This window comes from Setaria viridis, chromosome 2 (assembly GCF_005286985.2).
Source record: "Setaria viridis chromosome 2, Setaria_viridis_v4.0, whole genome shotgun sequence".
Classification (NCBI taxonomy): domain Eukaryota; kingdom Viridiplantae; phylum Streptophyta; class Magnoliopsida; order Poales; family Poaceae; genus Setaria; species Setaria viridis.
Window position 1 is genome coordinate 43,979,287 of NC_048264.2, and position 14,235 is coordinate 43,993,521.

At 43.6% G+C, this 14,235-nt stretch overlaps 2 protein-coding genes across 4 annotated transcripts; one reads left to right on the top strand and one right to left on the bottom strand.

Annotated features, from left to right (window-relative positions):
* The first annotated feature begins 483 nt into the window (after positions 1 to 483).
* On the top strand, positions 484 to 5,884 carry LOC117842666 (alpha/beta hydrolase domain-containing protein WAV2). Of its 2 annotated transcripts, XM_034723164.2 has the most exons (9): positions 484 to 858; positions 2,398 to 2,433; positions 2,548 to 2,626; positions 2,735 to 2,789; positions 2,864 to 2,980; positions 4,357 to 4,521; positions 4,908 to 5,163; positions 5,272 to 5,331; positions 5,516 to 5,884. In XM_034723164.2, exons 1-9 carry the CDS (start codon positions 621 to 623, stop codon positions 5,530 to 5,532), a joined length of 1,023 nt encoding a protein of 340 aa, XP_034579055.1. In that variant the 5' UTR covers positions 484 to 620; the 3' UTR covers positions 5,533 to 5,884. The 2 variants fall into 2 exon arrangements, with proteins under 2 accessions (XP_034579055.1, XP_034579054.1); XM_034723163.2 differs by lacking the exon at positions 5,272 to 5,331 and having other exon boundaries at positions 491 to 858.
* Positions 5,885 to 6,793: 909 nt separating this feature from the next.
* On the bottom strand, positions 6,794 to 12,355 carry LOC117842663 (DEAD-box ATP-dependent RNA helicase 27). 2 transcript variants are annotated; one of them, XM_034723161.2, is made up of 14 exons: positions 12,063 to 12,355; positions 11,279 to 11,358; positions 10,732 to 11,191; positions 10,304 to 10,489; positions 9,690 to 9,875; positions 8,777 to 8,860; positions 8,592 to 8,633; positions 8,410 to 8,499; positions 8,030 to 8,329; positions 7,909 to 7,947; positions 7,729 to 7,833; positions 7,584 to 7,652; positions 7,377 to 7,502; positions 6,794 to 7,117 (listed from the first exon to the last, which is right to left on the bottom strand). In XM_034723161.2, the coding sequence occupies exons 2-14, from the start codon at positions 11,326 to 11,328 to the stop codon at positions 6,932 to 6,934; spliced, it is 1,923 nt and encodes a 640-aa protein (XP_034579052.1). In that variant the 5' UTR covers positions 11,329 to 11,358; positions 12,063 to 12,355; the 3' UTR covers positions 6,794 to 6,931. The 2 variants fall into 2 exon arrangements, with proteins under 2 accessions (XP_034579052.1, XP_034579051.1); XM_034723160.2 differs by having other exon boundaries at positions 12,109 to 12,354.
* Positions 12,356 to 14,235: the final 1,880 nt, after the last annotated feature.

Sequence of the window (14,235 nt, forward strand, 5' to 3'; positions counted from 1 at the left end):
CATAATGAGATAAACAAGAACTAAAGTTAGAACACGGCGGGAAAAGGAACGAGAAAGGAATCAGAAGAAATAGCGACAAGATGGAAGGTTCGAAGAGCCGAAGTGACTCAACTAGGGTTTCGTGGTGGTGGGAGGAGGGGGTAGAAACGGAGGGGGAGCTGCCCTTTTATGCTGCAAAGTAGGGTTATGTGTTGGCCGAAAGCTCCAAGCGGAGTGCGGTATGCCGTCGCCTGGAATAGAAGTAGGTGCGGGGACCATTTTGTCGGCCAAACATTTGGAACCAAAACCCGCTAGGCCCTTTCGGTGCTGATTAATCTGAATTAACGGGTCGATCAATTCCCCGGAACCTTCTACTCCTCTATCCACTAGCCGGCGGTTACGGGTGGACGGACAGTAACAGTCGGATCAGACCCACCAACTGCCATTAAGCCAGACTACGGGCCCACCCACGAAGACACGACAAGCCCCTGCCCAGGCCCAGGCCCAGGATCAGCCCCTCTCGGTCTCGTCGGGTCTCGGCCGCGCCGTCGCGCTCACCGCAGCAGCACCACGGTACCCAGGCCAGGAGAAGTCGCTTCCCTTCCTCAGAGAGAGCAGCGACGGCGGCGGAGGGAGGAGAGATGGTGGGGTGGCTCAAGGCGCTGGCGTACGGTGCGGGGGGCGTGGCGGTGGCCGGCCTGGCGGCGCTGGTGGCGCTGCAGGAGCGCCTCGTCTACGTGCCCGTGCTCCCGGGCCTGGCGCGCGCGTACCCCATCACGCCCGCGCGCCTCCGCCTCGCCTACGAGGACGTCTGGCTCCGCGCCGCCGACGGCGTGCGGCTCCATTCCTGGTTCATCCGCCACTCCCCGACCTGCCGAGGTGAGCGCGAGCCCGCTTCCCCTTCGTCTCGAGCTCCCAATCCTCCCTCCCTGTCTTTGCTTGCCTCTTCCTCTCCTTCCCCCGTGGGCCGTGGCTGTTGCTCTGCAGGTTTGGTAGACTGTATGTAATTTTCCGGTGGGGGCGTCAGCTGGTGGATCTCTTCGTGGTTCGATTTGAGGACTCTATTTTGATCCCAAATTCCCAATGCATGTAGTGGCGTCGCAGTTGCTTCAGCTCTTAGATTCCTTGATAGGATATTGGGCTGGTGTATTTTGGCAGTGTTCGGATTATTCACCAAGGACACGCTAGAATTATTGCCAACGATTTCTACTTTTGTGGATTTGTAGCTGATCGATCTCTAGGGTTTCTAAGTTATGATGCACATCGGAGCTGATGACTAGCAACTAGCGGGTGGAAATTTAGCTAGCTGGTTCCTGTGTTGCGGACTTAGTGATCTCATACATGTTACTCGGCGGCGTATGTGATGCTCAGATTTTCTTTAATTTGCTATTAGTCGAATGCCTTGTAAACTGCTCCAGTGTGAAAGGTTCTTCCCTTCTTAGATTTGGTGTATTACGTTTGCCTTGACTCTAGATGGTTATTAACAGATCAAACTACATTATGCCACAAGTTTTTTTTGTTGGTTTAGGTCTCCACCATATGTGCTGCTTTAGAAATTATAATTACTAAGCTTTTTGGCCGTATGAAGCTTTTTGGCTATGTGTTCGTATGGGATGCCATGCTTGATTACTGAAAGTGTTCATGTGAATAGAGAGTGGGTTGAAAGCAGGTTGAGGCAGGATATATTTTGTTTGAACTAGTGCTTTGTCATTGGCGTAAACGGCAAACTCAACTTCTAATTCCATAACAGATTAACTGGTCAGCATCCTTGGCTTGCTTTCCATGAAAAACGCTGAAATTAGCTTCTCCTGCACAACTCAGTCGTTCACTCCTTGGCCCCTTATCAGCAAGCAGACAATCTGGCCAGCTAGCTCCATGAGAGGGGACGGTAGCGACAACTGATCTGTTAAAAGTATAGATGCACACATGACTGCTATACAATGATTCAAGCTAGATTGATCAATGTAATAAGTATGCATAGAACCTTAGAACCTAGCTGTTTAGTTGCATGGTTATCATCTTGCTAGTCGTATCTATTACTACGTGTTCACCATGGACTAACTGATTTTGTCCATATACTAAATGAGTTGCATGGCTCATGTTCTTGTCTATTTTTTTATTGAATGCATCATGTGCTGTTGTTTTTAGATACTACTTTAGTTTAACATGATATAGCTAAAGGAGTTACAATTGTTATAGCATTTGTTATTAGGTACTTGTGATGCCTAACTATATCAGAAAGGAATGGTTTTAGGAGAGGATATGATGATGGTCTGTTCTAGTCTTCTGTGCTTTGATCTTACCTTATTTCCTAAATCACTATGACATGCTTATGAGCTTATCCAATTTTTGCTCGATCTTCTTCACTCCTATGCCTGATTTGCTAATTTTTTCATGGTATGCTTTTTTCTGATGCAGGTCCAACCATCCTGTTCTTCCAAGAAAATGCTGGCAGTATCCTGATTTTTGTTCTTAATTATGTACATAGAAATCATACCTCATACGACAGCTCAAATTTTAATTATTTTGTCAGAATCTCATTCTGTTAAAATCCTTTACTATTGGTAGACATCGCTCACCGTTTGGAATTTGTTCGACTAATGATGCAGCGGCTACAGTGCAATGTTTTTATGCTTTCTTATAGAGGGTATGATATTACTTCTGTTACATTTGTACCATTTTTCAGAGTTGTAGCTTATACTCTGGATTCAAACGTTTTCACTTCATTTGCATCTAAAGTTGAATACGTCTGTAGGTATGGTGAGAGTGACGGTTATCCTTCTCAGAAAGGGATCACATATGATGCACAGGTTTGCTGGTTCCTTTATATTTTACTTCACTGGTTCTGTCTTTCCTCAATTTTTACAGATATCCTATGTACTAGGCTGCACTTGATCATCTAGCTCAGAGGAAGGACATTGACACATCCAGGATAGTTATCTTTGGAAGATCTTTAGGAGGTGCTGTGGGAGCAGTTCTTGCGAAAAATAATCCTGACAAGGTAGTCATTTTACTACATTATATAATTTGTATCGCTGCTGGAAAGTAAGAAAGAGGATCTGTTGCCTATGCTATTGGATTGGTGACATTAGTATCCCCACCTGCACTTTATATCAATGTTAGTTTATTTTGTGAAGCGACACGAACATGTCCGCAAATTAAACTTGAATGCTTCCTGCAATTATGATGTGGATGATCCTTTCTACGATTATCCTACCGGATTTCAAGTTAAAAGATAGACAAGTTTCACTTTTGTTTGATGATTAATGGAGATGGAACATACTGATGCCCACTCCCACCACAGGAACAAACCAACCCACCATCATCCCTACACTTTTTTCCTCCCATGTTATGCTAGGACCAATGTTGAGAAATTGGGGGGAGGGGATGAAAGGATGTGAAAATCAAGAACTGGCTCGACCATGGTTATTACTGTACTACACTTGAATGTTGAACACATGGATGGGGGGTATTGAAGCCTGCTTAAAATATGTAGCCTTTGGAGACTGTTGATGTTATGGGTATGGCAGCCTGGATGGCCACAGTTAGTTAAACGGATTAGGCCTTAAGATTAGATAAGGTTGTTAAGATTGTTAGCCGGCTCTATATAAACAGAGGCATGGCGGTCATTTGTAATCAAGCAATGAAGAAAGAAGAAATTGATCCCAAGTTCCCCAATAGTCTAGTCTCCTTCCAAGCCAACTCTGCTCGGCTATACTGGTGGTGTTTACCCCTGATGAACTATGGTTCATAACAGTTGAACGCTTTTTTTTGATAGATAAAGTCTTTTCTGGAAAAAATAAATCCTTTTGTAAACTCACGCCATATTTGAAATCAAACATAACTTTAAGGTTTGATGTGAGTAGTAAGAAGTGGGGAGAAGATTTGCTGACGTGTGCAACGGAGACTGACTTAAGCAGCCACTGCTTGTATTGTGAAGTCCCGCATGCAATAAACAGCTTCCCATTTTATCATTACTGTTGTAGCTGTAGCATAATTTAAAGTGAAAATTGACCTTTGTATTGGACTGGTGGCTGACTGCAACCTACGATCTTGATTATATGCTGAAAATGAACGATGGCACATTGCTACATTAACAGGCAGCACATTGTAAGGTATAGCATGGGAGAAAGGTCTCACCTTTTGGGGAAAGAAATTGCCAAATTAGACCTAGATTGTTCTCCCCCCTTCCATCCAGATTGGCTGCTATCATGTAACTATGGTCCCATCTTTCACCTATCAGTTAATAGTATATTTCTGAACTAAGCCATATGATTACTTCGTCAAGAATCCATATTATAGTGTAACATTTGCTTATGTGTTCAGTTATGCTTCGAAATCAAGCAAAAACATTATATGAATTGCTCCATGCTGCAGGTGGCTGCTCTGATACTGGAAAACACATTTACATCTATATTGGATATGGCTGGTATCATGCTTCCCTTCTTAAGATGGTTCATAGGTGGAAGCTCATCTAAAGGTCCAAAACTTCTGAACTGTGTCGTTCGCTCTCCATGGAGTACACTTGATATTGTTGGAGAGGTGAGCTTTCGGTGGTTTAAATTGACTTCCTGATCAATGTTCTGTGCTTTTGTTACCAGTTTACCGATTTTTTTGTTTTTCTTTCATTTTTGGAACATTAGGGTGTAGATTTCATGCTTTTACAGGACATTGGATGCCATATGTTCGTTTACGTTTTCTCCATTGGCCTGTGTGTTTGAAATTTATAATGAGTTCCAACCTAGATTCGTTTGCCCCACAATTTCAGCATTCTATGTCTTGTATGTACAGAAATAGCCAAAGCTACTAAATCGATATGGCCTCAAATCTTTGCATATGCTCATTTCCATTTTTCTTCTTCCATTTTTTTGATTCAAGCAACTGTTGGTATGCGCTATTCCTTGCCTGAGTTCATATGTTCATTGCAGGTCAATCAACCCATTCTTTTCCTTTCTGGATTGCAAGATGAACTTGTCCCCCCTTCACACATGAAGATGCTATATGATAAAGCTGTCGAGCATAACAGAACTTGCAGATTTATTGATTTTCCTAGTGGCATGCACATGGATACCTGGATGTCTGGAGGGGACCGGTACTGGAGGGCAATTCAATTGTTTTTGGATCAATATGCTCCGGAAGTTCAGAGTCATGATGCCAGCTTCAAAAGTGAAATTGCTGAGGATGGTAATTTACTGCCTTATCTATTTGATACTTTTGTCAGAGTTTATCCTGTTCTTGTCTTTGCTTTTGAGATGGGGCTAGTTTATTTTTGAAGTACGTTGCTTACTGCAGTGGACTTTCCTGGATGGATTCAGTTTTGGTTGCTAAATGCTAATTGCTATAAATGCCAGAGTATGTTTCCATGTTAAGTTTGTGTTCTCATTGTCTGAGTACCTTCCGCAATTTTACTAATGTTAATGCTATTCATTACTGTTTTTTTCCATTTCTGTTAAATTTTGGAACCACATACTGTCGTGATGCTGATGGCAAATGTCAGTGTTGTGTTGGCTTGTTTCTGATGGATATCTCTCTCTAGGTGAAGCTGCTGGTTGACCGGAACATCTGGATCAGACTTCTTTTTCCAAGAAAATGTTTACTGTTGTTGCTGCAATTTCTATCACCAATGAACTAGCTCACTGCAACAATTAATTCAGGCAATTGTTCGGCTCCATTCTACCCGAAGAAGCTCAAGTTGTGAATATTTTTCGAGGGTGTTCTCCAGCATGCTCTGCTGCTACATTTGTTAACTCATTGCCCATGAGCCAAACATATCCTCTTGATTGAATGTACGAATTATATAGCATTTCTTTACTAGAACATTCCTGAAAATGTGGCTCTGATTACATAGGTTGTAAGCCCGTTGGCTCAACCATCTAGTTTTGTGATTTTGATTGTTTGTTACCAATGTGGTTTCCTGTTTTTTTTTTCCTTGCATACTGAAATGTTCTAGCAAGAAAGTGAGTTGTGAACCCCTTGTTTTAACGTGGATTTGATTTATCAAACTGGTGGTGGCCCTTTTTCATTTGCTCAGTGGCCATATAATATTTTCAACAAATTTGTTTGTCTCCTTTTGTGTAACCATTGATGTCTCAGCAGGAGCTATATCTTTTAAAAGCGCTGCAAAAGTTATGATAAGTTTTTGGATACCACCAATCTTTTTACTGGAGGGGAGGGTGAGGGGAGGGGTACCTCTACTCTATTTGGAGGTTAACCTTGCTAGTTGCAGATGACTGGATGAGTCTCCATCGGCCATGGTCAGTGCCAAACTAGACGCTCGTCCCTTCCAACCACTACCAAGTACCAACCCTAGGCTGTTGTGTTGTGAGGTGGAAGCAGCAGTCAGACGGAACACGTGGCATAAGGAGGGCGTTGTCCACTTCATCGTAGAGAAGTATTAAATATAGTCTAATTACAAACTAATTGCACAGATGGAGTCTAATTCGCGAGACGAATCTATTAATCCTAATTAGTCCATAATTTGATAATGTGGTGCTACAGTAACCATGTGCTAATGATCAATTAATTAGTCTTAATAGATTTGTCTCACGAATTAGACTCCATCTGTGCAAATAGTTTTATAATTAGCCATCTGTGCAAATAGTTTTATAATTAGCCATCTGTGCAAATAGTTTTATAATTAAATGGTGTTTAGTCCTCCTAATTAGCATCCGAATATCCAATGTAAAATTGGCAAAAACTTGCGTTCACCCTACACGGTCCTAACAGGGATTATGTATGAACTGATCCTTTCGCTTGTGCAGCAACCGAAGCACTATGAAATCATCAAGAATCCATTCCACTGTGTGGGGAGAAATTGCGCATCAAGTGACCATCCCTTAACACGAGTGATAATATCTCATCCACCCTAGCATAAGTGATCCGTCAAAATTTTCCAAAGCCAGTAACATTGAAGCTCTGGTATTACACAACCCCGTGAAAGGCTCTTTCTTTTCTAAAACCTCGCGAACTGTCGCTTATTGCCACCGTCTTTGTCCTTCCTTCCGTAAGGATTCGAAGGGCCGATGCCATGCCTCTTCCCACCATCTAATCTCCTCTTCTTCCTATGTTTCGCTGCACTGCTCTCCAGGTCCAGATTCACCTTAGGAGGGCTTCTGAAACAGAATGATGCAGCTACTTTCTGCAGGATAGCAACGAATTCGACATTAGATTGTTGAGTTTTCTGTACGGTACCACAACGCGGCAATCCATACGCAATTAACTGATGCTCATTTTCATGCCGTTGACGCCATACAGGGTATATGAAATAGCATCATTTATCTTATACCAACGGGACAAGTTATATTTACATTCTCTGCTACCTTGGTTGATTCAAGGGATAAACTAAACTTTAGGAAATATCAACTGTGCGATAACTGAAAACTCTGCAGAAAATTTACCTGCAGATCGAGTTGATGGACGTTAAAAATGTCTTTCATAGAGTGGGAGTCGTACGCCAAAACGTAGGATCGGTAGGCTTCTTTTGCAGACTGGTTTAGATAGTAATTATCGCTAACAATTTTCTCCTGCACAACAATTCTAGTTATAAATGCCCGACAACAGAAGGGGAACTGAAATAATTTGGGTATCCTGAAAGAGATACTTACGAGGTGTGATTGCAGATTTGGCACATTTTTTTGACTGAACTCATATTCAGTCAGGGCAACCCTGGCCGCCTGCAGACAATCAATAAATGTGTGATTTCTCTTAATTCAGGGGGGAAGGCACGGATATTATGTTGTTCATAAATACCTTCAGGTAAATGAGAAATTTCAATTCTTCTGGTAGTAAGAACAGTAAGGCACTTCCTTTGCCTTTGTCACCACGTGCAGTGCGCCCAACTCTGTGAATGTAATCCTGAAAGTGAAATTCCAAATTGCAGTTAGAGGAAGAGAGTAGTAGATTGCACTGGATCTGTTTAGAGTCACCAACCTTTGGCTCATCTGGAGGATCATACTGCACGATATAATCCTAAAGAAGGAACCAGATGCTTCAATTAGCTGGGAACAAAAAATTATGTCTCATGTTAAAAGATAACAGGCCAAAACCTTACCACATCAGGGATATCAAGTCCACGTGCAGCCACATTTGTGCACAATAAGATGCCCTTTTCTGCCTTGCAAAAGTTAAAGAATGTTGTAGTTCGTTTCTGCTGCTTTTGTTTCCCATGGATATCAAAACACTCTATCCCAATGAAATTCAGAAGTTCTGTGTGGAACTTGACTGAATTGCATGATGAAAAGAACACCATGACCTTCTTATTCTGTTTCTTTTTTAGGAAAGCATACAGAACCAGGAACCTCTTCTCACTAGAAATGACACAATACCCCTGTTGTAAGCCTTCAACAGTAGCCTGCAGAAGAATCAAGGTTATTTTTCCTACAAAATACTCTTGAAAGTATAGTTGAATAACCTGGTGAAGCAGTTCCTTACCTTTGAGTTATCATCATCAACTCCAACATAAACTGGTTTTTCTTTACTTTCTTCATTTTTCTCAAATGACAATTTAGCAAATTTTTCAACCTGTGTGAGATACATCAAAGCATAAGAAGAAAAGCAATCTATAGAAATCATGGATAAGAATTTTGAATAAACTGGATAACAGATCTACCAACCTCTGGAGTCTGTGTGGCAGAAAAAAGAACAGTCTGCCTATTCTGCATATCATCCATAATACAACAAAAGAGAAAACATTATGTCAGTGCAAAGTTCAAAGCTACTTCCTCCGTATCAAATTGTAAGCTGTTTTGGCATCTAGATATACACATTGTAAAAATGAGAACTACAAGAGCTCATATACCTGTGGTAGGCGTTTAAATATTTGTTTCATATCTTCCTCAAAGTTTTGCTCGAGTATGCGATCAGCTTCATCAATTACAAGGCACTGCAAAATTAACAAAAATGACTTTTGTCAGACTAAAGTGGGCAGGGGTTTCATGGCATATTGGCATTCATGGCCATGAATAATGTTTTCCAGTTCCATGTAAACACAAACAGATGGCGAATGAAAAGGCCAGGCTAACACTGAAAGGCAGCCCAGCCCAGTTTGTCAAATCTTTCATGCTTTGTACCTTAAGTTTGAGCCCATCCCAGCCAAACAATGTTTAAAACATAATTTCCCATTAGACAATAGAAAAAATTGTACAATACATACAAGTCTTAGCTACCTAAAAAAGTAATCAGCTATTTGCTATTTAGCTCCAACAATTTTTGACACTCCAGACAAACTAAATCTACAATCTTGGTGGGACTAATACCAAACTGGGACTAATACCAAACCCATCAGAAAGATGTAACGGAGATGGAAATGGCTTAATAAGGATAAAAAACCAATACAGCAAACAAGGACTGGTAAAACAAATAACCAACCAAGAAGAAACATGATACAGAGATAAAGTACTTAATAAATAAAGTATAGCATTGTTTACAATTTTACATATACCTCGTGTAATCAGCAACAAATTTTTCTACACTCTAATTTAATGTTCACACTTAGCAATCAGTCATGGACAATTGCAGTAGGTGGAGTAAACCACAATCCCTTCGTAGTGTCAAGCAGTACTGATGCAAAAAGTATGTTTAGCACACTAGAGATATGCAGCTGCAGGTTTGCCTTTGCTACTTAATGCGGCAACTTAAAAACGAAATGATACTTAAACACACATATTTTCTTCAAACTTTGAAATGAAAGCGATATAAAGAAGTCCCATTACCTTTAGCCTTTTGTATATGAAACTCTTGGTATTTTGTAGATGGTCCAAAAGCCTGCCCGGGGTAGCAACTAATAAATTGACCCCTTTTGCCAGCTGATCAGCCTCACTTCTCCTGTTATTACCACCAATAACATATCCAAGAGTTTGCGAGTGATACTTCATTAACTCCTTGGCAACATTGTGTGTCTAGAGAAAATGAATCAACAATGATTAAGAAAAGTGAAATAAAAAGCTTCAATTCATTAACTTATGTTTAGAATCTCGGAGCTGCAACTGCAACTATACAAAATTTAGATACTAATGCATTTACAATTTCAAGTTCCACATTTTGCCAATTTTTGGCAGTTGCAATTTGAAGAACCATTTTCTGTAACTTATCTTAAAAGCAATGTAACACGAACAATTTTTCATTTTTACAAAATGTTGTCTTAACAAAGTGTAATTATTATCCTAGCTGACACATCTGATTTCGAATGTTTCTCCAACAGAAAGCTCTTGTACAGCCTTAAAACATGTGAGATCAATCAAAAGGAATACTGCATGTGAGCTCAATCAAAAGGAATACTGTCGCATCATGATTTGTCAGAGGAAATCAACAACACCAAACCATATACCTGGATAGCAAGCTCCCTTGTCGGGCAAACCACGATAACTCCTGTCCCGTTCCTCGGCGAGAAGTGCAGATGATGGAGCAGCTCAATCGCTGGTACAAGGAACGCAAGAGTCTTCCCTGATCCAGTTTTGGCTGCGCCCATCACATCCTTTCCTTCCAACAGATGTGGTATTGATCTAGCTTGAATCTGCAAGCATGAAAACAAACCACACATCAATACTAAAAACAAAAATAGTAGCAAACCGACCCACATAACACAAACTTTCACAGAAATAATTAACTTTTGTGCAGTCTATCTCTGCCAAAAATAAAACAAAATAAGGTAAGCAATTGCAGAATTGCGCTGAGATGCGAGAACAGAAGCAATTCGCATAAATTGCACTCTTTACGCCTATACAATGGCAAATTTTAAACAGTGGTAGGCGGTACCTGGGTGAGGTGGGTGTAGTTCATCTCTCTGATGGCATTGGCAGTGAGCTCAGAGATGGGGAGCTCAGAGCAGAGCTTGTTCGAGAGAATCCCGCTCCCTTCCCCCTTCTTCTTCTTCACCTTCTTTTCCTCTTTCCCCACCTCCTTTTCCTTCTTTTCCTTTTTATCCTCCTTCACCATCTCCTTCGCCTGCTCCTTTTCCTTCTTCTTCTTCTTTTTATCCTCCTTCACCTCCTCCTCCTCGCTCTCGTCCTCATCTTCATCTTCATCCTCCCCTTCCTCATCGTCATTGCTTCGCTCCTCCACATCCTCGTCTTCGTCATCGCTCTCTAACTCCTGCTGCCTCTCCTCTCCCTCGTCGCCGTCTGAGGCGGTGTCGTACACCGACTCCTCCTCCTTAGAGTCTGACTCTATGAACGAAGCATGGTCCTTGGCGGTGATGATCCTGTTTGTGGCAGAGCTGCAAAAACCAGAGTCAAGAATGTGTGGTGTCCCCATAGCATGCTATTTCACAAAGCTTTTACGCAAATAAGATCGCTGCACATACCACTTCCTGGGGACATAGAGGTCCACCATCTTACCCTCCTCGTTCTGCATGATGGAGATTGGGGGAATACAGCAGCACTACTGATGTTCACAGAAGAAAAGATGCAACCAATTAGAAACAGATCTATATTACAATGGATCTGTATAACAGAGAACTAGATGGTCTAACTATGAATTCATATGGACTATCCCAATATCTCAGTACCAAGCTATGCAGCACGGATACGGATACGCGTATCGGTATCGGAAGGATACGGATACGCAGATACGGCAATTTCTTAAACAACCCGATACGCGGATACGTTTTAACTATTTTTTTAATAAATAAATAACAATGCATATTAAATTGCAAAATAGATGTTCAAATTCAACATAGAGACATTTAAGGTCTATTACACTGAGAATAACATGATAGCAGGTTCTAATTTAGGAGAGGATGGGAGCCTGGGACTGCAATCAATCAATATAAACTCATATCCAGATTCTGGAGATTGGCCAATTATCATCACGTTACCTCCTACTTGCAATCTATATGCTACTATTCTCCAAGCAATTGTATTTGAACCAGTTAAGTATTGAAAAGAAAGGATAATCAACAACTGTGCAATAGCCAACATTATAAAGATCACACTGCCCCTGAACTTAATCCACCATCCATGCTTGCATGGGCCCTTATTCTGTAGACTATGGATTATACTTCCAAATCGCCTGGATACACTACACAGAAAATGTAAATCTCTATGCACTTTACGGATGCTATGCTACCATTACTGGGAGGAACTCACGGTTCACGGGAGGCCTGCACTACCACTATCAGAGGAAGTCAGGCACCTGAACAGGGGCTGGGGCTCCTTACGCCGGAGGCCGACGGGAGTAATCACGGGCGGACGGAGGCCGACGGGAGGCAGCCTGCGGCCGGCGGGAGGCGGCCTCGCGGCCCGTGGCTGCAGGAGGCGGACGGCGGCTGGCAGGAGGCGGCCTCACGGACGGCGGCCAGCGGACGGCGGCCGACGAGAGGCGGAGGCGCTGCGTCAGCCGTCAGGTCGAGCGGGAGAATGCGGCGATGCGCTGCGTGAGGCGGCTGCGCGTGGGAGAGCCGACGCCCGACGAGTCACGGGAGTAGGGCAGGAGGTGGGATGTGCTGTGATGTTGGGCCGGCTGGGCCGAATCCAGGCGCGGAAACGTTTTCGATCCGAAGTTTTCGGCCTATTTAATCGGGGATACGTGGATACGCCACGGATATGTATCCGAGGCGTATCCGTATCGGATACGTATCCGATACGGGATACGGTCCCCAGGTGGAGTATCCGTGTTTCGTAGGTACCAAGTGCCAACCACGGAACCACCGCACAGTCTCAGACAAAGCACACCAGGCAAACAATCAGCACGATAAGCAAGTTATCATGTGTGAGTGAATAGTAAAGACCAAAACTAATGAAACCATCCATCACACACATCGATGGCATTTCATTGCAATCCGAAACTAAAATTCAAAAGTATAGTTCTACTGAATCTACCCGCGCCCAATTGGAACTACCACTAAACAAATACCGGTTACCTGGTTACCTCACTTGCTTTGTTTTTACAGGAACAAGACAAACCCCATTCTCTCTTCGACGACACATTCCAAGCATCATATAGTGCACATGGTCAATAGTACAAGCACACTCGTAGATTGTAAGCAATGCAAATCACGACAATTTTCTCAGATACACATCGGTAGCAAATTATAGCAAAAAAATGACAGAAACAACCGAATCGAAGAAACATACGAATTTGAGCAGGCCCGATGTAAACTGGCCCTCATGCAGGTTGAGGTGCGGATTACCAAAGAAACGAAATTGGAAGAATTCGGGGACCAGGAATCGCAACACACCTCGGGGGAGGGGGAGACGAGATGTGAGCTGCGGCGGCGTGACGAGCGGAGATGAGGGAACAGGTGGTCGTGATTGGTTTGGGTTATAAATCCTAGACCTTGTTCTGGGCCTTAATGCAGTTAGAGTTTTGGGTCCATTGGGCCCTACTATGGAATATTGGGCTTTTGCTATTTGTTCTCCTTTTACTTGAAATTTTAGTCCACTTTTATTTTGTTTAATTTTATGTCCCTTTATTTATATGATGCTTCAATGTTTAAGGTGACATTTTTTTGTGAAAGTATTTATCTTATATATTTACTATTTTCAAATGAATGCATGGACGATCTGGTGTCCAATGCTTAGGCCAAAAGTTTATACATACTACTACATTATTAGGTGATTAGACAAAGGAAGTCAGAGCTAAACTAAGAATGAGATCCTGTTAGCATGGTGTAGACTTTCCTTACCTTGGAGAGTAGGGGACACGGTGGTGGCGGATGGCAGGGGCGGCACTTGGTAGGGGAGGTGGAGCTTGACAGGGGCGATGCTTGGCAGGGGCGGCGCTTGGCAGGGGCAGCGGCAGATGGCATGGGCGGCGGCACCGGTCAGGGGCGCCGGCAGATGGCAGGGGGGGTGGCGGAGGTCAGGAGCGGCGGAGGATGTCAGGGATGGCGGAATGTAGGGGAGGCGGCGGCGTAGGCGAGATCCAGCCGGTGGAAGGTCCGACGGCGGCGAGATCCAGCCGGTGGAAGTCCGGCCGGTAGAGATGGCAGGGGAGAAGGTGTGGCCGGGACTTGGTGCGCCGGGAGAGGGGTGGCGGATGGAGGGAAGGAGGCGGCGGCGGAGGCGAGATCCAGCCCCTGGAAGGTCCGGCGGCGGCGAGATCCAGCCGGTGGAAGGTCCGACCGGGAGAGATGGCAGGGGAGAAGGTGCGGCCGGGACTTGGTGCGCCGGGAGAGGGGTGGCGGATGGAGGGAAGGAGGCGGCGGCGGAGGCGAGATCTAGCCCCTGGAAGGTCCGGCGGCGGCGAGATCCAGCCGGTGGAAGGTCCGGCCGGGAGAGATGGCAGGGGAGAAGGTGCGGCCGGGACTTGGTGCGCCGG

Bases quoted from the DNA above. Each gene is read 5' to 3' on its own strand.
- LOC117842666 (XM_034723164.2), top strand. From the start codon at position 621: ATGGTGGGGTGGCTCAAGGCGCTGGCGTACGGTGCGGGGGGCGTGGCG. The intron at 859-2,397 runs GTGAGCGCGAGC...TTTCTGATGCAG, and splicing joins CCACTCCCCGACCTGCCGAG to GTCCAACCATCCTGTTCTTC. The intron at 2,981-4,356 runs GTAGTCATTTTA...TCCATGCTGCAG, and splicing joins CGAAAAATAATCCTGACAAG to GTGGCTGCTCTGATACTGGA.
- LOC117842663 (XM_034723161.2), bottom strand. From the start codon at position 11,328: ATGCAGAACGAGGAGGGTAAGATGGTGGACCTCTATGTCCCCAGGAAG. The intron at 8,634-8,776 runs GTATATGAGCTC...GATGATATGCAG, and splicing joins TATTTAAACGCCTACCACAG to AATAGGCAGACTGTTCTTTT. The intron at 7,118-7,376 runs GTAAATTTTCTG...GCTATCCTGCAG, and splicing joins TCCATCAACTCGATCTGCAG to AAAGTAGCTGCATCATTCTG.